The sequence below is a fragment of the Cebus imitator genome, unplaced genomic scaffold, assembly GCF_001604975.1.
Source record: "Cebus imitator isolate Cc_AM_T3 unplaced genomic scaffold, Cebus_imitator-1.0 Scaffold181, whole genome shotgun sequence".
NCBI classification, from domain to species: domain Eukaryota; kingdom Metazoa; phylum Chordata; class Mammalia; order Primates; family Cebidae; genus Cebus; species Cebus imitator.
Window position 1 is genome coordinate 3,970,413 of NW_016107496.1, and position 23,486 is coordinate 3,993,898.

At 56.8% G+C, this 23,486-nt stretch overlaps 1 protein-coding gene and 1 long non-coding RNA gene across 4 annotated transcripts in view; one reads left to right on the forward strand and one right to left on the reverse strand.

Moving 5' to 3' along the window:
- Positions 1-821: 821 nt before the first annotated feature.
- KRT80 (keratin 80) lies at positions 822-22,965 on the reverse strand. 3 transcript variants are annotated; one of them, XM_017545871.2, is made up of 9 exons: positions 22,382-22,965; positions 16,214-16,422; positions 11,791-11,851; positions 11,400-11,495; positions 4,892-5,056; positions 4,344-4,469; positions 3,485-3,705; positions 2,948-3,003; positions 822-2,847 (listed from the first exon to the last, which is right to left on the reverse strand). In XM_017545871.2, the coding sequence occupies exons 1-9, from the start codon at positions 22,679-22,681 to the stop codon at positions 2,813-2,815; spliced, it is 1,269 nt and encodes a 422-aa protein (XP_017401360.1). In that variant the 5' UTR covers positions 22,682-22,965; the 3' UTR covers positions 822-2,812. The 3 variants fall into 3 exon arrangements, with proteins under 3 accessions (XP_017401360.1, XP_017401359.1, XP_037600670.1); XM_017545870.2 differs by having other exon boundaries at positions 822-2,812; positions 22,382-22,964; XM_037744742.1 differs by lacking the exon at positions 22,382-22,965 and adding an exon at positions 16,945-17,026 and having other exon boundaries at positions 822-2,812.
- The window catches only part of LOC108316115, a 42,658-nt gene continuing 30,613 nt past the window's right edge, over positions 11,442-23,486 (forward strand). Inside the window, exon 1 of the long non-coding RNA XR_001830186.2 lies at positions 11,442-11,513. This is a non-coding gene — a long non-coding RNA (uncharacterized LOC108316115). The remainder of the gene's footprint in view (positions 11,514-23,486) is intronic.

Here is a 23,486-nt window from a genome sequence, read left to right on the forward strand (position 1 = left end):
AAAAAAAAAAAAAAAAAAAAAAAGAAATCCTGAGGCTGGGTGATTTATAAAGAAGAGACGTTATGGCACCAACATTTGCTCAGCTTGTGGTGAGGGCCTCAGGAAACTTACAGCAAAGGCAGAAGGTGAAGGGGGAGCAGGCATATCACATAAAGAGGGGAAAGGTCTCAGACTCCTTTAAACAACCACATCTACGTGAATTGGTGAGAACTCCTTCATTACCATGGGGATGGTGTTGAGCCCTTCATGAAGGATCCTCTCTCATGATCAAACACTTCCCACTAGACCCCACTTCCAACACTGGAAATTACATTTCTTTTTGTTGTTGTTGTTGTTGAGACAGAGTCTCGCTCTGTCATGCAGTGGTGCAATCTCAGCTCACTGCAACCTCCGCCTCCCTGGTTCAAGCAGTTCTTCTGTTGCAGCCTCCAAGTAGCCGGAACTATAGGCATGTGCCACCACGCCTGGATAATTTTCATAGTTTTAGTAGAGACGGGGTTTCACCACCAGGTTGGTCTTGAACTCCTGACCTCTTGATCTGACCTCCTCTGCCTCCCAAAGTGCTGGGATTATAGGCATGAGCCATCATGCCCAGCCCAGGAATTACATTTTAACATGAGATTTGGAGGGGACAAGCATCTAAACCACATCAGATGGTGAGACAGAAGGCCTTTGCGTGTCCAAGCTGCACTGGTCTGAAGGTATAACTAGGTCTCTGGGCTCTTTCCCCCTTAATTGGAGAATTACTAATGTTCCATGGTCAGCCTGATTGACAGTGACTGACAGGTCCTGAGAGGGGAGATGAAAACAGACGCACAGCTTTATCCATGGACAAATCTCAACATTTATTCATCCTGTGGCAGGGAGAAGGGGACATTGCCCCAAGGTCGCCCATCAGGTGAGGTGGCTGGAACACATATGATCTACCCAGATAGTACATACAGACTGATTATGCAGAAACAGGAAGGGAAGCAATAAGTTAAAAGCCACATAAGTTATGAAAAAATAATATATACTTTATATATCTTGTATCCCCACTGAGGATTTGCTCCCTTGGAAACCAACGAGGAGCTTGAGGAAAAGCACTGCTCAGCACCCTCTTTTGGACTTCAGGGATGAGAATGTCTGAGTTCCCATGGCCAGAGAGTCAGTAACCTCCCAGTGCTCCCTGCAGGCCTGGACGGCCTTGAGGCCTGGGGTGGGCCCAGACCTCTGGCCAGCATGTCCTGGAAAATGAGATGAATGAATCCAACGGAGTCTAGAAGAGGAGGTGAGGCAAGGGGCAGGGAGGGGAGAGGAGACAGGAGGGAAGGAAGCTCTGCAGCGGGAGGCTGGAGCTGCTGGGATGCCTCCACAAGCCCCCGAGTTGAGAGCCGAGAGCAGGTAGGAGTATGCCTGCCAACACCCCTGTCTTCTGATGGGATGCAGAATTTTCCTCTCTGGGGATCCCTTGACAAGCTGTCATTTGGGCACCACAGCTAGACCTCAAGGGCTTGGAGGCTCCCAGACTTGCCTGGACTGTGCGTTCTTCCTGGACTGCCAGAGGCAGGGGGAGTGGGCATGGAGGGAGGAAGGGAACGGAGTGAGAAGGAAGGAGGAGCTCTAACCCCATAGGTGTGGGGAGTTCCTGGGCTCCTCCATGAATGCCAAGGATGGGGGGCCAGGCTGTTTGGCCCAATGGAGAGGGGAACAGAGGCTCTGAGAAGTGGGACTCACGGGAAGTGGGCCTGGGGCTTCACTTCATGGCAGGGTGGAACCAGAGGTCTCCAGGATCTGGTGCACCAAAGCCAAGAGTTCAGGCTGGGAACAACCTGGGCTAGGGGCAGAGAGCTCAGATCCCAGGCTGGGTGGGACACCTGCATGGCAGGGAGGTGGAAGGAGGATCTGATGCTCCTCCCTAATCTCAAGCTGCCCTCTGGCTTCCACTCCCAGGGAGTTGATTACGGCAAGAATCGCTTCTGGAGAAGGCCTGGGAGCTGGCTGGGGTCAACCCTTCTAGTTCTGACTATGGCCTAGTAGGAGGGACCCACAGAAGCGGGGAGGCGCACAGGTGTTCCTGGCTGATCTCCAGGGCTTAGGCCTAGGTCCCAAACACCCAGGGCCCCTCCTCCCTTCACTCCCTAATACTGTCAGGTCTCTGGGGAGCCCAAGGAGCACAGGAAAGCCAAGAGTCTTCAGCATCCAGTCTTCCCAGGAACTCCAGATATAGGACAGCCTCTTCAGCCCCAGCCCATAGGTGAGGAAGCCGGGTCCCAGCCTCAGTTCCAAAGCAGAGGCAAGGCAAGGCAAGGCTTGAGATAGGAGTCCAGGGCAAGGATTGGGCAAGAGTCAGAGGGGCCTCGGAAGAGCACGATGCCAAAGGAGGAGCCTAAGAGGAGCGAGGAGATAGAGACAAAACTGACCCCTAATTCCGGCTCACCCATCAGGAGCACCTCCAGCCAGAAGGTTGGAAGGCTGGTGCTACGAGAGGCTGAGATGCAGTGGAGTGGCTCTGAGCAGCTGGTGATGCTCCTTTCCCGCCCTGACAGCCCACAAAACGGCGGGCAGTTTCCAACCCTCCTCCGCTCGGTTCAGTGGCAGGTTTTGCCTCTTCTCCCAACCTAGAGGCTTCAAGCTGCTTTCTTGAGTCTAGCTTAAGTCCTTTCTGCTGCAGTGGAGTGCCCTGGGGTTCCTGGAGTCCAGCCACCTTACTCCGAGACCTCTGACTCCTGCGAAAAGTACTTCTCTGACAGTTCGGTGATTTTGATCACAGGGCCTTTGCTGCCCCTCTTCTTCCGGGAGGGGGCCTTGGAGAGGCCTGACCTGGAGGCAGCTACAGGGAACATAAGGGGTAGGGGAGGGAAGGGGCTGGAGGTTTGGGGGCCACTTAAAATGATGCCTTTAAGATCATAATACCCCTGCACCCTTACCCCCACCCACCATGGGTTATTGGGGCAAGAGGACTCACCGGTTTTGCACCTGGACTGCACAGCGCTGACCACAGTGGCTGAGGGCGAGTCCATCCTGGGGGGTGGGGTAGGAGAGTGGGTATGATGGGATGTGAGGAGTGCCGGTGGCTTAAACTCCCCTGGGAGCTGGCAGGTGGAGGCCAATTCTTGGTGGTCCCTCCCAGCCCTGGGGTTGCCCTGTTGTGTGACCCTGGCTAGCCAGCTTGTCGTCTCTGGGCCTCTGTCCCCTCTCCATGGCATAAATGGCTAATAGCACTGAGTGTTGACAGGCATTTGCATGCATAATCACATGAATCATCCCTGCCACAGGTGAATCATGTTTATCAGCCCATTTTCCAGATGAGGAAACAGAATTAAATGAACTGGGCCAAGGTCCCAGTTTGTAAGCGGCTGAGCCAGGGCTTGAACCCAGGCCTGCCAGGCTCACCATGTCGTGCTGGAAAGGAGAACAGGTAGTTGTTGTGTAGAACTTGTGTAGGCCTGGGCCTGCAGCCCCCCTTCCCCTCCAGCTCCACCTCACCCGCCCTGGCTCTCACCTGCCCTCCTCGCCCTCCACCAGCTTCCTGTAGGTGGCGATCTCGATGTCCAGGGCCAGCTTGACATTCATCAGCTCTTGGTACTTGCGCAGCTGCCTAGCCATGTCCTGCTTGGCCTGCTGCAGGGCGGTCTCCAGCTGGGCCAGCTTGGTCTTGGCGTCCTGGAAGGCCAGCTCACCCTGCTCCTCGGCTGCCTTGATGTTCTCCTCTAGTTTCAGGCACTGCAGGCAGGAGGACAGAAGGAAAGGGTCAGTAAGCAGGGGAGGGAGGAGCGGGCCAGGGCCAGGAGTCACTTCTGTCCTTGGTGGGGTGGGTGTGGGGAGGGAGGGCTGAGCAATGGCATGACCGGGTATGGTAATGGGTTGGCACGCAGCAAGAGGAAGTTCAGTTAGACCTGAAGAGACACCTTCCCAAGGCCAGAGGGGAGCATCACAAGCCAGTGAAGGAGCCCTTCCCAGCGGTCCTTACAGGTCCTGAAGGTTTGTTCTGACTGGAAGCTGGGACTTAGGCCTCTACTCCCTCCTCTCTGTGTAGTTGGCGGGGGGCTTTGATTAAGTGGCCCCCAAACCTCCCCAGGAGGGAGGCAGTGGGCTCTGGGTGTGCATGGTAGAGGGTGCTTTCTAACCTTCCAGCAGCCTTGGCCAGTTTACAGAGCATTTTTGCATGCAAAGCTCACATAATCCTCATAATTACTTTAGAAGGCTGTGCTATTATCCCACTTGACAGGTTAGGAAACTGAGGCACAGAGGTGCTAAGTGACCCACCCAGGGTCACTCAGTCGTGTCTTGCCTGTATTCAGCACACATGAGTGTCTCCCTGCTCTCCTCCCCGCCCCCAGGCGCGTCCCCCAGATACTCACGTGGCTCTTGACGGAGAGGATCTGGGACCGCAGCTTCTGGATGTGCACATTGAGGTCCGTGATCTCGCTGCGGCTGCTCTGGAGGCTGCTCCCAAACTCGGCGGAGCGGGCGGCCTGCTCCTCCAGCTGGAGGCGTGTGGAGGTCTCAGTGAGGGGCAGCTCAGTGCCACTCCCGGCACCCGTTACCCGCCTCTGCTTTTTCTTGCATCGCCCACTCCCATCTCCAACTCTGTAGCCCACCTCCATGCCAGGCTCCCTCTGTTGCCCCTACCACCTCCCATTCTGGGTGGCCTCCTCCCAGCTGCCCTAGCTGAGCCCCGTGGGCCATGCCCACATCTTGCCTGGCATTGCTGATAATAGCACCGCCTGGAGGGCACAGGCCAGCTTCTCCGGTCTCCCCCACCGCCCCACCCCTGTGCTTCTCCATTCCTCTCTCATAGACTCTCATGACAGAGCTGCAGGCGACCTTAGCCATTGCCAGCCTGGCCCTTCCTGCTGCCTGGAGAGCTGTCCAGGCTGCTGCTCCTGCCCTGCGTGGTCAGCCCCACCTGGCTCCGAGAGTACGCCTCGGCCTCCTCCAGGCTGCGAGCTGCGATGGCATCGTACTGGGCCTTCACCTCCTCCACGATGCCGCTCAGGTCGATGTGGCAGCGGCTGTCCATGCCAAAGGTCACTGACACATCCTTCACCTGTGCTGCCAGGTCCTTCAGCTCCTGGCGGGGCACAGATGTGGGGGCTCAGGGCTGGTGGGGAGGGCACAAGGACCCTCAGCCCCACACAGTCCCTTTGTTCCCGGGGTGAGCGGAGAGTGGAGCTGCCCCCTTCCTGTCCCTCTGGAGAGATGATGGTAGGCTGAATGCCTCCCTGCCACGCCTCCCCAGCCAGAACTCTCGGAAGGCAGCTCACTGCCTGCTGCTTACCCATCCATGGTCTCCTTCTCTGAGTGGAGGGCAGGCCGGGACTGTCAGCTCCAAAGGCCGCCCTGTAAGCTTCCCCACGGCCTGCCCTGCTGCCCTCTCCCTGGGAGGGACAGCCTCCTCCTGGCTGATGGGAAAGCACCCGAGAAGTCAGGCTCTGGGGCTGCGAGTCGGGCCCCTTTGCTCACTGCTTCATTATTTCTGTGCTGTGTGGTACAGCTCTGCCTCTTCCACTAACAGCTCCCTGTGGGCCTGGCAGAGCTGTGTTCATCCCTGAGCCCCCACGTCTGGCAAAGGAGTGGCTCAGTTCATCTGGAAGTGTTGTGAGGGAAGCCAGGGAGTGACCAGGGTGGGGGTGGGCTGGAGGCTGACAAACCTGCACTGTCCTCTCCTGGTACCACTGAAAGCCAACAGCCTGTGAGGGGCTGGGCGCGGCCTCTGGTGCTCTGACTTCAGGGTCCCCCTGGAGACTCACTGCCTGCTCCCTCTTTAGCCAAGGGGTGTTGCCCGGATGACCACAATATTTTCACTGGCTCCTCCCTATCCCTGGAGACTTCTGGAAATGGCCAAACCCACCTTTCCCTGAGGAATTCCCTATGGCTGGACTGTGTGCTGGGTGCTTTCCACACATCCTCGACAGGCTGGCACTGCTGCAGCCCCAGAGGAGGAAACTGAGGCACAAAGATGTTGTGGAAACAGGGGCGAGTGGCGAGGTTGGCCCCAGAGCCCCTGCTGCTGCTGCTGCTGCTGCGAGGCTGCCTTAGTGGGCAGGGACAAGGGGCTGACACCTTCTTCACTGTCTTTCTGGCCCTAGACCGGCCTTATCTCTTGCCCGCAGCCTGGCAGCTTTCTAGCCAGAATGCTCAGGGGTGTGGAGAGAGACAGCGGGACCAGGGATCTCTAGAAGAGGTTGCAAGGGGCCCCGGGCAGCTTGCCCTGGAGATGCTGAAAAGGGTAGGGCCTCCCTGTGGGAAGGAGGAGCGAGGGGAGTCAACCCAGCATCGCACTGATCCACTGATCAAGTCAGTGGCTGGGAGGGGCCAGGCAGGGGGCAAGTGCTGGGCACAGGCACATCGTGCTCCTTCTGGCATTCACAGTCCACCCTTGACCCCTCTTTCAATCATCACATTTCAGGCAGCATTCACATTTTGCTGACTGCCTCATCATTTTTTAAATGTGTTTGTTCGAATCAGGATCCAAACAAGGCCGTATACTGCAGTTGGTCCCTATGTCTCTGGTGTCTTGTAATCTCCGTTTCTCTCTTTTCCATTCCTTGCAATCATTGAACACATTGGCTGTCTGCTTTGTGGAGTCCCCCACAGCTGGGTTTTATCATTGTACCCCATGCTGATGTTCTATGTGCTCTTCAGCCCCAATATTTCCTGCAAACTGGCCGGTGCACCCAGAGGCCTGCTGGGATCCAGGCTCAGCTTTTTAGTTCCTGACTGTGTTCTGACCCTGGTTCCTGACTCTGGGCCCTCTCCTGATCCTCCATCCCTCTTTCTGCTCTGCTCAGAGAGCTTGTGCTGAGGCCTCTGGTTTCTGTCCCAGGTGGAGGCTGGACTTCTGAGCTGTAGACAACAGGCATGAGGAGCCAGCTAGGGCTGTGCGGGCAGCTGCAAAGGCCTGTCGGGGAATGGACTCTGCCCACCAGCGCCTCCTGGTGACAAGGATGGTGGGGCAGTGGCGGGCATCTGGAAGTCCCTCTGGGGGATAACTGTCTCTGTCCTGGAGCTGGCAGGACCCTGAGGTCAGTGGCCAGCTACCCTTGGGTGTTTCGTGCTGGGGGGTTTTGGTTGATCTTCAAATGAAAATAGAAATCTCTGGGCAAAAGCAGGCTGATGGCCCAGTCTGTGACAGAATAAGACTGATTGTCACCACAGCCTCACCTCCGCTGCCCCGGCCACTAGCTGACATTTCCCACGTGGCATCAGCACCCTGGCTGGGGCTTGGCTGGGGACAGTTTCAGAGTTGCAGCTTTGAGGCTGTTTTGGCTGACACATTATGGGCATCAGTGGGTGTGGGCACCCCCAGATAGAGCCCTCCAGCGCATTTCTACATGAGGGCCTAATTGGCATTTGTCTTGGCCCTGGGAAAGGCCAGTGCACTGTGAGGACGCACTATAGCAGGACTTCGCAGTCAGGGCGAAAAGACAGCGAGACGTTTTTCTGGGAACAGGCAGGCTAAGCAGGAGCTTGGTAAACAAAAGCAGGAAATGGAGCATTCAGAACATCCGCAGACCTGTTCAGACATGCAGGCCCCTTCGGGCTGTGCAGAGTATGACATTGCTGGCTTGTGTGGTGTGGAGGTGCCCCACAGGGTGGGCCCCCTGGAGAGCATGTGCACCTCCAAATGGGTAAGAATTAAGCCAAAATACAGTTTAGGGCTTCCCTTAGGAGGCTGCTGTGTGTGAGGACCCTCACTGTGTTCCCCACATTGGGGCAGATCGTGGCTCTTATGGGATAATAGAGAGTAAAATGTTACTCTCTGAATACTATCACTTCTTATTATTTGGGTGACCCTGGTCAAGTTTTTAAATGTGATTAAGCCTTGGTTTTCTCATCTGTAAAATGGGTCCAATTATAGAGCTGAAAATAGCTAATGTTCATGAAATGCTTATTGTGTGCCAGTTACTGTTCTAAGTATTTTAGGATATGTTAACAAAACAAATCCTCACGACAGCCCAGTGAAGTAGATGCTATTATTGTCCCCATTCTATAGATGGGAAAACTGAGGCATATAGAGATTAAAATAGCCTGCTCCTGTTCACACAGTTACTGAGCCAGGATTCAAATCCAAGCTGTTCAAAATCCATGCTCTCTTAATCGTTATCCCTACTTCATAGAGTTGTCGTGAGGATTAACTGAGATTAAGTCTGCAAAGCACTTAGCACAGTGTCTGGAATACATTAGGTGCTCACTAAACAGTAGTTAAGGACTCTCTATTATGGTAATTGGTAAAAGTGAGAAAGCTGAGACGAAGTGTTCCCTGGGCAGCCTCCCTGTGAAAATGTAGGCAGCACTGGCTTCTCTCTGCAGGGAAGGGCCTCCCACAGGGTGTGCCTTGTTGCAGGGGGTTGTCAGCAGATTCCACAGCTAATCTCCCTGGAGCCAGAGCTTAGGGGTGGGGTAGGTGGCATTCCAGCTGGATACAGCCAGGCCCCAAACACACTTGGGAACTGGACTGTGCCTCAGAAGCTGTGGAGACCTTGCAGCCTGTGTCCCTGGAGGAGAGACGCGGAGGGTTTGCAGTAGATGAGGCCTGAGCAGATCATGGCCGTGAGCTCCTGCTCAGCTGGCTGGGAAGGGCTTTTCAGAATGGATCCTGGCTCTGTGTGTGCGTGCATGCGTGTGTGCGTGCGTGTGTGTGCATATGCATATGTGTGTTGGAGACAGGAAGGGGCTATTTTCTGGGACACAGGGGTGGGCGTCTATTTCTGATCTGGTGTCTGCACCAAAGTTGAAACTAGAGTTTCGGGGCCACTCGCATTCTGCCAGTTTTTTCTTCCACCTGAGGCAGGTGTGACTGGCACAGTCTTTGCTCAGAGCTGTTCTGTCCAATGAAGTAGATGTTGAAATAATTACATTTTGGATATATTGGGCTAAATAAAATATTAAAATTAATTTTTCTGTTATTAAATGTGGCAACTAGAAAAAATTACATAGGCAGTTCACATTGTGTTTCTATCAGACAGCACTGGCTTAGACAACCCCTGGGATGGGGAATCCTTTTGGCAAACAGTCAGCATTGCCCTCTTAGCCTGCAGCGGTATATGGAGAGAAACGCAAACCTCACGTTTCAGCCCCACCTTGCTGCTTCCAAAAGTACTAATAACTGCTGTGGTGCCCGGGCCCCTACTGCCTTCACTGCAGGCCCTTCTTCATGGCAGGCTCAGGCTAGCACAGCCACAGCTGAAACCCGCGGTGTGCCGCCCCGCCCCAGTGTGCACCGGAGGCTGCCTGTCACACTCAGAATGAGGTCCAAGTCATGAGCCAGCCCTGCGAGGTGTCTCTGACCTAAGGCTCCCACCCTGCCCTGTCTGCTCTGACCAGAGGCTTTTTTCTTTTCCTTTAATCGCCAGGCTCCCTCCTGCCTTAGGGGCTTCGCACAGCTCTTTCGTGTCATCTCCAGTACCCTTGGGCCTCTACCCGATCCTACCACCTCTGAGAGGCCCCACCCTCCCTCCAGCTCCAGTGCAGCACCCAGTTTCTTTGCATCCCAGCATCTGTCACCCTGCGAAGCCGTCTTGTCCAGATATTTGCTAACTTGCTTATGACTTCTCTCAGGTAAGTCATGCCCTCCTTGAGAGAACAGACCTTGCTCAGGCTGTGGTACCAGTGCCTGGCACTTAGCAGGCATGCAATAAACATTTGTTAAATGAATGAGCGGGCTGAGTCCTCCTCACAGCCCTCTGAAGCTGGTCCTGCTACTCTCTCTGTGCTACAGATAAGGACACGAAGGCACAGAGAGGGGAAATAACTTGCCTAAAGTCACAGAAATAGTAAAAAGAGGCCAAGTTGGGATTGGGGTCCAAGGTCTGCAAAATCCAAGGGGAACCCACAGGCCTGCTTACTGGGGCAGGAGCCAAGAAGCCTTGTGGGGTGCGACCCAGCAAGGCTGAGGAACATCAATGGTTGTGCCCAGGCTTCTTCCAGTTATGTCTCTACGGCTGCAGGGCCGGCGTCCTGGCTTAGAGCTTGAGCTCTGAGCTTGCCAAGAACTCAGTGAGCAGGTGGAGTGCAGATTCTGAACCCCTGGGCTCGGCCGATTCTGCAGTCGCCCATAGGCTCAGCCTCTCAGAGGCTGTACGAGTGGGTGGAGGCGCAAGGGTGGCGGAGATCCAGCCCAGTGGAGATGGGAGATGGCCCTGCTGATGCCTGTCTGGGCTGTCCAGCCCACAGTGACTTTGAGCAGAGGAGTCCCTAGCCCAGCTCCCACCCAGCCAGTGGACATCGTGTCCTGGTCGGCTCCACAGTGGCTGGCCTGGCTGTGGAGAAATTTGCTAGGGCCAGGAAGCTTTTCAGGGCTGTGGGGAGAGTGGACCGCCTGGGACGGCTGCCTTCCTGCTGCTCCCAAGGGTTTGCTGTTCTCTCTCCTGTGCTCCATCTCATGGCCACAAATAAGACTCAGCTCCAGGGAAGCCCCATCTGTGGGCTGGGCCTACTGGAAAGGAGCGTGGCCCATGACAGGGCCACGAGGCCTGATCTTCCTTTCCACAGGGCACAGGCATGAAGCTGTGGTCAGCAGACCAGAGGGCCGTTTTGGCAGAATCTTTACATTGTGGTGGCGGCTTTGATCTCTGCCTTGACCTTGGCTGCAGTGCCATAGCTCGGTGCCAGCAGTGTGAGGCACTTAGGCAGCCAAGCCCTGTTATCCCCCGTAGTGGGGCTGCCCCCTCCTAGCTGAGCTGAAGACCTCTGTGGAAGCAGCTTTAGCCCAGGAGCACCACCCTAAACCTCCTCACCCCTGAAAGAAGCGGTGTGGAGAGGAGGATGCATATCCTAAAGGGGGCCTGGGAGTCAGCAGCTGGCATGGGGGAGCGACGCGCAGAAGCCAGCGGCTGTGCCCATCTGACGGCTGTGCCAATGCAGGCTACACTGTTCTGGGCCCTTGTGCACCGGGCCCGGCTGAGGACTTAGGAAACAAATGTGACCGTTTCCTCTGCCTGCATTTACTAGATCATTAGCCAAAAATGGGGAAGAGGGAAAGGCAGGCCTATCAGAACTAGCACCGTGGGTGCCTGTGGTTTAGGCTACAGGGATTAGACAGAGGTCAGTTCAATCAGAATGCTGGTTCCAGGCCCCTGGGATCCATGCCCCTGAGGCCAGCCTCCTGACTCTTGCCAGAGGCACTTGGTCCCCCAAGACCCTCAGTACTCTGGCACACAAAGATACAGTTCTTCCAAAGAGCGGCCTTTGGGGAAGCGGCCCGTGTTCCATGAGCTGAATGGCCAGGGCTCATGCAGGATTAGTGACATCATCACAGGAAGGGGTTCAGGAAATTATTCTGCTGTGGCTGGAAATTGTAAGTGACTGTTGGAGGCTCCATGCCCTGCTGGATGGCTGCGCGTCCCCGGTGTCCTTTACCCACAGACCAGCCAGCTCTGGGATTGGCAGGACACTGGCCCCGTGTCACTCACCTGCTCATAGATGGTTTTCATCAACTCCACGAAGCTCTGCAGGCTTTTTAACTTGGTTTCCAGTTCAGTCCGACGAAGACACTCTGCATCCAGGTCCTGGGGTTGGGAGCACTAGTGAGTGGTGGGAGAGGGAATAGAGGGTCCCAGGGCAAGAGTGGGCTGGGGATACTGCCTGCTGGGTGAGAGTGGGGGTGATTCCAGAGGAGATCTGGCTCAAAGCCTGGAAAAAGGAGCTGGATGGGGATGGGGGTATTTCCCTGTCTATCTGTTGGTCTTGGGACTTAAGCCTCTGAGGGCTTTGATTGGGCATAAAGGAGAGCAGGTGATCTGGAGGGAAAGAGGGCCCAGGGCCCATGAGGAAGGAGCCCCTGGGGCGGGCTGGGCAGGCTACCTTCTTCAGCTGGACAAAGGTGAACTCCATGTCTGTGCGCTTGGAGATCTCATCCTCATACCTGGGAGGGAGAGAGGTGTGGCTCAGCTGGATGTGGTTGGGGCTTGGGCCTAGTGAACTCCCCTTGGTTGGGGCTCAGGGCCTCTGCTATCCCATTTGGGGTCTCTTGCCAGTTAGAAAAAGGCAGCCCGTCCTTCTCCCTCTTGCGTCTTCTATGACGGGTCCTCTCTCTCTTCCTCGACCTCCTGGCATTGGCTTCCCATTCCCCCCTCCTTCCTGATGACCCAGCCCTCTCCCAGCAGCTTCTTTCCTTTCCTGGCTCTGCTCCACATCCACCTCCTCCGGGAGGCCTCCCTGACTCTGTAGCCCCTCACCCTGGCACTTTGTCCCCTCATCTTTACCCGACCTCCTTCCCTGACAGTCTCAGGTTCGATCAAGTCCGCTGGGAGCATCCTGCTCACACCTCACCTCTCCCATCTCCACGCCTTCCCTGCAGCCCCAGTCACCTCCCCTCTGCTTTGTGAGCTGGTAGGACACCATCCCACCATGTTCCCTCCAAAGGGAGGATAAGAAGAGCGTGAACTTTGCTGTCAGATGGACCCCTGGTGTGTTTTTGGGCAAGTTGCTTCACCCCTCCTCCCTTGGTTTCCTGTCTCTAAGGGGTGTGTGCGCCCATGTGTACAGGGGGCTGACAAAGCCACCCCGATGCAGTGACAGCTAGCTACAGGCCACAGAGGCCGTACTCAACAAAGCGCAACGCTCTTCTCAGTTTGGACTTCTCCTCACTCATGCCCACCTGTGTTTGGAACAAGGACACTGTTGAATGGGAAGGATGGGACCCCAGATCCCTGGCCTGACCGTCTTCCTCCAGTCAAAACATTTGTCTCAGCCCCCAGGGTGGGTGTCTGCAGGCCCCAGACTTCTTGCTGGCCCATGCGGCTGTGGGGATTCAGCAGCTCTGTTTTCCCTCCTTTTCAGGGAATGCCTGAATCACTGGAGGCTCTCATTACAGCTGCCTGCCTACCTCAGGCCCTGGCCTCCCAGCAGGGCCACGTCACTCATCACCCATGTGAGCTGTCTGCATCTGGCTTCCCTCATGCCTTCTTCTCTCCCACCAGCCCACCCGAGGGGCTGAGGGGCGTGGACTCAACTGCAGGGCACGTGGGTTTCTGGTCTCAGCGTGCCGGGGCCCACACCCTCCCTGGCCACTGCCTTGGCTGCCAAGAGTCTGTTAGGGGCCATCATGGTGCAGGTCCTGGGGATCTGGACAGAGGAGTGGGCCCGGGAGAACGTTCTGCTGTCTAGGCATTCCCAGAGAGAACAAAATGAGACTTGAGTGGGGAATGACAGGCGCCAGGGGCTTCACCTGCACTGTCGCCTGTGGCCCTCAGGGCCCCAAGTTAGGGAAGTCCCATTGGTCTCATTTTACAGATGAGGAAATGGAGGCTCAAAGAAGGGCTGGGGGCTCCTAGTGCGTGCTGGTGAAGCAAGGGGCCTGGAGCCAGGCTATGTGGGCTGAAATCCTGGCTTCCTTGCTAGCCAGCTGTGTCCCTGGGTGAGTCCCTATGTGCTGCAGCCATGATCACAGCGGCGCGGTGAGGATGAAATAGGGCAACCCACAGGGTGCTTGCGGCGGGGGGCAGCAGCTGCTGGGGTTCAGCCCCTCTGCCTCGGCTTGGGAAGCCTCGCTGCGGAGCACAGGTGGCAGACTCTGTGCCACCTGGGGGAACATAGGCAGGTGAGTTGAGGGGGACAGGGGCCTGGCAGCTGCCCTGGGAAGCCTCCCCTGGTAGAGAAGGACACCAGGAGTGTGGACTGAGAGGACGTCCTCGTGGTGTCCTGCCTAGGCCAGGTCTGCCTTGGCCCTGGACCTCTAGGTGGGCTGTGTGGGTGGGGTGGGAGCCAGCCCTGAGCCCCAGGGGAGAGGACAGTGGGGAACGTTGGGCTGAGGCAGGACCCTGGGTTCCAGTCTAGAGTCAGTCTCTTTAAGGCCAATACCATTTCATCTCCAGCCTTTGTGTCAGTGAGAAACAAGCCCCCTTCCTGACTGGCTGTTTGATCTTGTACCAGTCCGGATGGCCTAATGCTTGACTGGATCTCAGCCCCTACCCACTGCCTCAGCCAGGAACTCTTGTGCAGTGCACAGCTTGCACAGCTGTATGTGGCATCCCTGAGTCACTTGCTGTGTGGCCTTGGGCAAGTTGCTTCCCTTTGCTGAGTCGCTGCTTCGTCCTTAGTAAATAGGAGGGGTAGACTGCTGATCCTTGGGGTTCTGCAACCTCAAAGCCTTTGGAGGGTCCCCATAGAGGGTTAGGTCCCCTATTCCACTCCCAGTCCTCTGCCAGTCTGTCAGCCACCAGCTCCCAAACCCGTTCTCAGGCCTTTTTTAGCTTGTCACACCTGCACACCCCCCCACCCCAGCTTGTTTATTTCTGGGAGTGAGTGAGGCTGATCTCATCGGCTCTGTAGAGACAGGCCACAGCCCTTCCCTCCCGGGGCTCGGCCTGGTGTCTCCGAGCTCCTGGGGCTCTAGGCTCTGCATAGCCAGCCACGCTTGTAGCTCCCCTGGCTCTGGTCTGAAGACCCAGAAGCCCTCCAGCCAGGCTGTTCGCGCAGTCTCTCCTTCCCAACTTGGGTGGATCCCCTACCCAGAGAGAGGAAGAGAGGCTCTGAGCCTAAGCAGTAGAGACAGATAGCAGGCGGATAGAAACCAGGCAGCAGGCCAAATGAGGGGGCTGAGCCAGATGAACACAACAGGTAGTGTGTGTATAGAACTTCCAGTACGAAGTGCTTCCATAGATGTGATCTGGTGGAGCTCGTGGGAGCAGCCTTACCCAGCGGCTGGCTGAGGTTAGGGATGGGGCTTAGCATGCCAGGCTGTGTAACTGAGGACAAGCCCTGCCCTCTCTGGGCCTGCTTCCTTCCCTGGAAAAGGAGGATCCAGGACTTCTTCTAGCTCTGGCATTCTCTGTTCCTTTGAGGGCTGAAGACCTACTAGGGATTAGGAAAGTGGGTCACAGCTTCTGGTGAACTGACCTGACTACCCAGTCATAGTCAGGTGCTGGGAAGCTGGGGCTCCCAGGAGGGGTGTTCAGATGCCCTGTGTACTTCCCTAGGCCTGTGAGAGCAGGGCTGGGGAGAGGCGATGGCCAAACTCAGCCACAGCTCGGGTCTCTGGACTCCTGGACAGGTGCCCTCCACCCTCCAGCCCTGGCCAGCTGTTCTGGAGGTTGTGAGTCTCACCTTGGATTGGCAGGGTTTGGGACTGGGCCACAGCACTGCAGGAGGGAGGCCAGGGGTTCAGCCTGCACCATCCTCCCCTCACCCTGGCTGGCGGTCTCCTTGCAAGGAGACCAGACCCAAGGAGGTGGGTGCAGGGCACAGCCACTCTCCTCTGCCTCAGCCTCCTTGTTCCTGAAGCCCTGCCCACTGCCTGGCCAGAGAGGGTCACCTCTCCTCTAAGCAGTCCGAGTGACCAGGTTTGCCTTTTAGACTGGAAAATTCAGTTCAGCAAATCCGTGTCAAAGACCTGCTATGTGCTGAGAACTTCGGCCTTCTAAGGATAGAAAAAACCTGCCGTTCATAACTGCCAGCCACCGTGCCACACTCTCAACTCCCTCCTTAGGTTAGATAACTACCTTAGGTTGCCATCAACCATCGTCATTCCCATTTCACATGGGAGGAAACGGGTTCAGATATGAAGCAACTTACTGGAGGTCACAAAGCTAGTGATGGGTGAGGGCAAAGATGAAACCTCATCGTGGTCTAATGCCCAAGCTTGGTCCGTAAATGCTGGGATGTACTGCCCAGCCCCTGTCTGTCTGTCTGTCTGTCTGCCCACCAAGTTGTAAAGGTGCCTTGCATACTGAGGCTGTTTTCCGTATCTGTCTCGTTCCAAGCCTCCCCTGATGGCTGGTGTGCATTGCTTCTCTATTCAAATGAACCCCGCTCTTTCCATCCCCTGCCCGCATCCTGGTGGTTTTCCTCTCCTTTCCAACCCAACTGAGATCAAAATCTAAAGCCACATCTAAATCAGAAACCCATCTGTTCTAGCTAGTAACGTAACTTCCCATTGCCAGAGCAACGTGTGGGCAAGTGCGAGTGTGCTCATAGGTACAGGAGGAGGCTACTCGAGGCAGGGGGTGGGTTATGATCATGCCCAAGGGCCAGCAGGCACGGGTTTAGCTGGGAGCCAGCACAAGATTGACTTTGTGGCAAGAGTCGCTATTAGGGAGGGGGCAGCTGCAGGTTCACAGCCATAGCCTCAGTATTTAGAACACTGCCTGGCACAGACCCTCATAAATAGGTAGAGAAATGTTCCAGAACGTCTTTCTTCCTTCTCTGGCTTAAGTGCCTCCCATCTTAGCATAGCTTGGTCCCAGCCCTCTGGCCTTGCTCACGGCTCCCATGGGGCTCTGCCTACCGGATTCGAAACTCCTCGACCTTCTCCAGCACCTGCAGCAGGTTGGCCTCCAGCTGCCCCCGCTCCTGGCTCACTTTGCGCAGTTCCTCCTGCAGCTGGCCCTGGTATTCCTCGTAGAGATGCCCCAGGTCGCAGACGGCTGAGTCCTGGCCCTGCAGGAAGCTCCAGCGTGTCTCCAGCAGCTGGTTGCGCTGTTCCAGGGCTTGCACCTGGGAGAGCAGGAGGGTGGCGAAGGGGTCAGGTGCGGACGAGTCGGGGGCTGAGGTCCCGGGCTGACCAGCTAGAGCCCCCGGGGGACTCCCTGGGAAGTGGCAGCTCATCTGTGCACACCACCCAGGGCCCTCACTCAGCAGAACGAATCTCCAATGACTGATTGTTAAAACTGAAGATGGTAAGATAAGGACAGGATCGGGGCAAGGTGGAGCCAATTAGCAAAGGCTTCCAGGGGAGGGCAGGGCAGGGCTGGCAGAGGGAGTGGGGACGAGGGTGAGGGTGCCAAGCATGCGACAGGCTTTCTGTGCCTGCCTGGGGCTGGGGCGGGAGAACCCAGGGAACGTGGAGTGTCAGAGGCCCTTCTGCCCCCTTCCCGACATGACAAGCCTGGTCTCCTCTTGTCTTGGAAACTCGGCAGGGCAGGGCCTGGTTAGTATTGGGCTTAAGTGCTCATCCTCTGGATGACACAGGCTCTCTGAACCTCCGTTTCCCCAGCTAGAAGTTAGGAGTGAAAACACCTGCCTGCATGGTCCTCTGCTTCCCTCCATCCAGTCCAGCCCAGCTCAGCCTGGGTCTCCCCTGAGTCCTCCCCACCCTGCCTGTCCTCTCTCCTCTCCTTCCCATCACCAGGCCCTCCCTCCTCCCTATTCTTCCAGCTCCCTCCTGCCAGAGCCCTCTGTGACTCATATGTTGAAAGAGTCCCACTTCCCTCTAGCACCAAGACCCTCAGTTTACCTGCTCCTCCTCTGTCCTGACCCGCCACTCTCCCCATGAGACTGAGGGGACACCTGGGGATGTGCTTTGGGAAAGGAGCAACAGCAAGTGCTCATGTGGCCCCTGCTGAGTGCCAGGCCTCGCTCGAAATGCTCCCGGCAGCACCCCCATGGGTGGGTACTGTTATAAGCTGCATTTTGCAGATGAGGAAACCAGAGGTGATGGAACTTGCCCAAGGTCACAAAATGAGCAAGTGGCAGAGCCAGGCCTGGAATCCAGGCACTTTGGGTTTAGAATGTTTTAGCCACTATGATACATGCCTCCTGTGTGTTGCCGGAGTCCCTGTGGGCCCTGGGACCCCAGCTACCCTTCCTGGGCTGGCCTCTGCCTCCATTTAGGGACAGTTTTGCCTTGAGGTGAAACCCTGGGAGGGCTCTCAGCCCTGCTGCTGCTCGCAAACTCGGCCTCCCATATGCCTCTTGCTGGCAGGGTCCTTCGAGGTCCTCTCTCTCCCTCCACCCAGTCCAGCCCAGCTCAGCCTGGGACTCCCACTGCCTCCTTCCTCCCCACCCTGCCTGTCCTCTCTGGGCTCCAGCCTCCTTCAGGCACTCTGCTCCCCATCACCAGGCCCTCCCATCCTTCGCATTTGTTCCTCCTGCAGGAAGCCCTCCGTGATCCATATCTTGAAAGGTCCGCAATTTACCTGTTTCTCATGTGTCCTGACCCATCACTTTCCCCGTCACACTGGGAGCCATCTGCTCCCCCTTGGGGCCTCTACCCCATCAGCGTCAGGGATGTGGGTAGGGGATGGGGTGGGAGGCCCGGCTGGGGCCTGGCTTCTGTCAGTGTGGGCTGTTTGTCATGAGGATGTGGTGATAACCAGCCCAGTGATGCTTACTATGGCCACAGGTGAGTGGCTGGGCCTTCTCCCGCCACTGCCGGTGCTGCTGGCCCAGGCTCCCAGAATCGTAGCCTGAAAGAATTGTCAGCCGCCTTTTGGATCAGCTGGGCTGGCCCTTCATTTACAGAGGAGGCAATGGAGGCCAGGGGTATCAAGTGACTTCTCCAGGGTCACAAAGCAACTTGGTGGCCGAGCTTCCCAGACAGGCCCATCTGATGGCCACTGCCCACTCTGCACCTTGGTGGGCTCCCGAAGCGTTAGGTGAAGACTGCCTCTCTCCCTCTGCCCTGCTTCTTCAGGGTGTCCTTGTTTTTCCTGAAATGCTCTGATGACCCTTTGTCATTCACAGTACACAATGGCAGCAGGAATACTAGATCATGGCATTTGACAGTGTTTGTGGGCTGCCATTCCCCTGCGTATCTGTACTGGTAGGTTCTGCTTGAAGCCAACCTTAAGCCTGCTCTCTGCTGCACTCACAGCCAAACAGGTTCAGTAGGGATGGAGGTCGAGAGGGTTTCTGCCCTGCCTTATGTGTGTGAGAGGGAGCGCTGGGGGGGCAGGTATCTGCTCACCCCACCTTCCCTCCGTTTTGACAAGCAGGAGCCCCATGTTTACACTGAGGGTGGAGTGAGAGGAGAGGTGTGAGGCTTCTTCCTCCACCCATGAGTAGAAAAATCTTCGCACCAGGAAGTTCTTCCTTCAGTCTAACCTCAATTCCCTATGCTTCAGCACTAGCTCGCTGGGACATGGTGTTTGTTTGGCCAGCCAGTCCAGCCAGAAGGCATTTGTGGTCTTAGGGGATTAGGAACAGCCCCCCATGTTCTGCTGCCCTTGGGGGAGTCTCTGGTTGTCTCAGTGGGTGGGGATGGAAACTCATCCCCGACCCAGGACCTTCCCTGTAGAAAGCCTCCTCCCTCTTGGAGCAAAGGCCTAGGGAGGGCTGATAATCCTGGCGCCCTCAGAGGTGCCAGGTTAATTGCCTCACACCCATGAAGGCTGCTGAGCCTTTGCCTCTGATTCCTCCTCCTCGCTGTTCTGTGCGCCCCCCCTGCCCTTAGATCATACAGTAGCAGCTGCAGCAGGGACCTCTCCATTTTACAGGTGAGGAAACTGAAGCCCACCTGAAAAGTAGGGCCAGGTCGGGGGCTGAGGTTAGGGGAGAGACATGTTGTTTTGTAGGGGAACTGGAGCTCCGGGAGGGAGACTGCCCAGATGTCTCAGAGGTCCCCAGCTTACAGGCCAGTGCCTCTAGGCCATGCAGGTCCCATTCCTCAGAGCGGGGCGTTGAATCCCCGGGTTTTAGCCAGATGTTGGCTTTGGCCAGGGAGCGTCGAAGTCTCATCAGGAGTGGCTGGTTTGTGCTTTTCTGCATACAGGCAGGGGGAGGGCTGACTTTAGTCCTTCCAGAGATCCCACAGGCCTCGGTGACGACATCGTCTCCACCCCTCTGTCTCTGGGCATTTTACCACTGCTCATGGGTTTGCTCTCTACAGCCTCCCCAGGATGCCCTTAGGCAGTGCTGCCTCCTGCCCCCCTCTCCATGCCCTCTGTTGTCCTATCTGCCATGTATGAAGGCAAGTAGCCCAGCCAGCAGCCTCGACTGGAGGTCGGCCTTGCCCCCTCCCTGCCTCCCCTGACCTCTCCTGCTGCTGTTTCTCCTCATCCCCCTTCATCCCATGACTATGGCCTCACCGGTTCTTCCACTGGTACGAGCTCAGGGCCATTGGCAGAGCAGAGCGGAGCAATGGAATCTGGGGCGCAGAGAGGGCGAATGGCTTGCCCAGGAAAACACAGCCAGCAAGTGGAAGAAACCACATGGCTCCGGGGCCTCTGCCACCTCCTGAGAGTCTCTGCTCCTCCTCAGGGCTCCCGGGCTTATCTCAGTGCCTCAGAGGGCCCAGGACGAGGTGGAGCCAGAAGGCCCCTGCCCCTCTCCTCTCTTTGCCCAGAGCCCCCACCCGCTGGTCACGGCATCTCATCCCGGGCCTTCCTCTGGGCCCATCCATTGCTCAACAGCCCGGTGCTGTACCCCCTGCCCACCGAGTTCCTTCACTCCTCTGTCCAGCAGGGAGCCTCTCCCCACCTCTTCTCCAGGCTCCTGCCTGGAAGGGGCTAACTGGGTGCTAGCTGCTCCCGGGGCCAGCCCCATTGATTTCATTTTTTATTTAACAGTTATAATGCACTTAACATGTATCAGGTATGTTCTAAGGGCTTTTCAAAAATTCTCCCACTTGATTCTGACGAGCCCATTAACCTAATGTGTACTGAGGCACAGAGAAGTTCAATAACCTGCCTGGTCAGTGGTGGACTGGGATTGCAACCCCACAGTGCTGCTCCAGATTTCACATCTGAACCACTGCCTGCCTCCACCTGGGTCCTCACAGCCTCCACAAGAAGGCAAGGTAAGGGTGGGGCTAACACATCTTTTTCGTAGAGTTGAAGAGTCAGCTTGGACTCCTTGGGGCAGAGGTCCTGCAACCAGGGCCCCCAAAGGGCTGGCACCCGCAGCTCCCCATTTCCCACCCTGAAGGGCACCCCATCGCAAGGTCAAGGCTAAGGGTTGGGAGGCTCCAATTCTGCTAAAGAACTTCAAGGGCATCGCCCTGGTCTTGGGCACAGGACCCCAACCCTGAGGGCCTCCTCCCTGTGCTCCCATCCCCGTGGCAGTGGCACAGGGTGATAACAGTGCTGGTGTTCACAGGAGAAAAGCCACCCATCGGAGCCAAATTACATAGCTCAGTGAAGCATTCCTTCTAAGGGATTAAACTGGGTTTGGTGAGAAGGTGGCTCTGCAGGGACCTGCCTCCCCAGGGCAGCTGGGCTGCTCTTAAAGGGAGAACCAGCCCAGCAGTGCAGGGCTCTGTGAAGCTAGGACTGGGGCAAGGGATGCTGGGTAGATGGTGATCCTTTCCCTCTGCATACTCAGAGGTACCCCAGGTGTCGATGAGGAAACTCTGGTCTAGGCACATGAATGGAAGAGGGAAAGAAAAGATTCCCGCCACAGACGCCATTGACTTCGTGTCTCAACAGACCTGAGTTCAAATCCAGATGGCCATCTGCTGGTTGTGTGACCTTGGGCAAGGCACTTAGCCTTGCCAGTCCTCAGTTTCCTCATCTGCACCGCTGGGAAAATAACAGCCACTGCAGGGTAGCCGTGTGGCTTGAATTTCCCCGAATTTCCCTGTAGATGCTCAAGGCATGTTCCTTTCTTCCCTCTGCCCCTCTCCGTGAGCTCCCACCTTACGGGAGCAACCAGCAACATGCAGAGGAACACAGACTCAGAGGCCAAGAGCAGATGAGGACTAAGCCAGGGCCTGAAGGCTGGACCTCTGTTTACCGGGAGGGTCAGAAATGCACAGTTTCCTTCATCTGTGATATGGGCATAAAATTGCCTTCTCCCATAAGGTTGTTGAGAGAAATAGAGGTGAACATGAAAAGCATCAGCACAGTGCCTGGCACATAGTCAGCAATTAGTGATGGCTGCTGGTACTATCATGATTATTCCTGAGCAAGGCAGGAGGGTGCAGAGTCAGGAGGGGTTTCTTGGAGAAGATAAGTAAAGAGCAGATTTGGGAAGTGGATAGGACTTCCTTGGGCGCTCCCTTGCCCTGGGAGCAGAGATAGACACGGGTGCCCCAGACCTGTTGCCGGCGACAGGCAGTGGAGTCTAGGAAGTGTGGGTGTGATGCCAAGGATGTGCTACTCCCTGCAGTCAGGCGGGAGTCGGGGTGCAGGGTGTGGGAAGGACCAGCTGGCTGCCTGGTTCTGACTCGAGGCCTTGTCCCCTGCATTCCTATCTCCTGACACCGGAGCTGCAACCTCGCAGCAGTCTGGGAAGCAGCCTCCTTCCTACAGCCCCACACGCCCCCTCCACCCCACCGGCTCTTCTACTGGGGCAGCTGAGAGAGATGCTGCGGGGCCAGAGGCCTGAGGGATGAATAGGAGTGTGGAGCTTGGAAGGCCATCTCCCCATTCACCTGCCTCAGAGTAGGACACAGAGCACACCTCCATCAGCCATTCCTGCGAGAGGGCACCCCTGGCCACACTAGGGGCTCCTTCCCAGTCCCTGCCTGGGTGGTGGGTGACCCCAGGCCATGTAGTATGTTATCATCTAGACATCCCTCGAAGGGCATACTGGGGTCCCTTTCTCCCCCTATGCCAGGATGGATCAGGGACTTCCCTCCTCCAGCCCCTGCTCAGAGAGAGGCTACCGCCTCTCCATTGGCTGGGCACGGGGGTGGGGCGTGGTGATCGATGCTCAGGGAAACAGAGCCAGGCTACCTGCCCAGGGCCTGGCAGACCTTCATGTTCGGGACCCCCCCATCCCGACTTGTGCTCACCTTGCCAATCAGGGAGGCAAATTTATCATTGAGGACCTTCATCTCCTCCTTCTCTTGGTTCTTCTGCAGCTGAACAGCAGGGTCCACCTTGAGGTCCAGGGGTACCAGCAGGCTGGGGTTCACAGTCACCTTGGGGATGGTGCCAGTTGACGAGCAGCCTGTGAGGCTGTGGGAGCTGAAGCCCGGCCCAAGGGCCCCGCAGCTGCCCCATGCTGAGGTTCCAGGCCGGGGGCTGCCCACCGGGGTCACCTCACAGCTGCTGAGGCTGCTGAAGCCAACCACGCAGGAGCGGCAGGCCATGGCGCCCCCGGCCGGAAGCAGGAGGGGGGGATGAGCGAGTGAGCCTCGGGGATGTGGCAGTGAGCGGCGGGCTCTGGTCGCTCTGGTCACAGCTGGAACAGGCTGTGGACTGAGGAGCAGACACCTGTCGCACAGTGCTCATTAGCTGCAGGAGGGCGGGACGCCTCCCAGCCTGACCAACCTGTTGGATGATGTGGTGCTCCTGCCCCTCCCCCCGCAGCATGCAGGGCTCCCTCCCCACAGGCATCTGCCTTGCTTAGGGGGCTGGTCCACAGCCACCCTCCACCTCCAAGAAAGCAGGCGTAGCTCTGGGGAGGGGGCCAAGGCTGTGCTGGCTGGGTGGGTTGGGGGTGGGGAGTTGGCAAAAGAAAGGCCCATTCAAGGAAGAAGGAGAGAAGAGAGAGCGCCTCCCCACAGACCTCACTGCATACCTGAAGGCTGACGTACCTGGGCTCACATACTTCTGGAAAAGATGAGGCAAGCGTAGGCCTTGAGCTCCCGAGTGTAGGGCAGCTGTCCTGGGCACTGTGCCAGCCTGGCACTGGAAAACAGCACTTAGTATTATTTTCTAGCTGCCAAAGAGTCTCCCTGGCTTATCTTCCCCTTCCTTCCTTCACTTTAGCACTTACTAAGGACCTGCTAGCCACACGCCACTGTCTCAGAGGCTGGGAGGACATAGATGGTCAAGGTCAAGCACTCTCAGCTTTGGAAATGTGAGACCTGGGTTCAAGACTCAGCAGGGTTGCTCGCCACTCCGGTGACCTCGGGCATGTGACTTGACTTTTGTCTTCGTTTATAAACCACG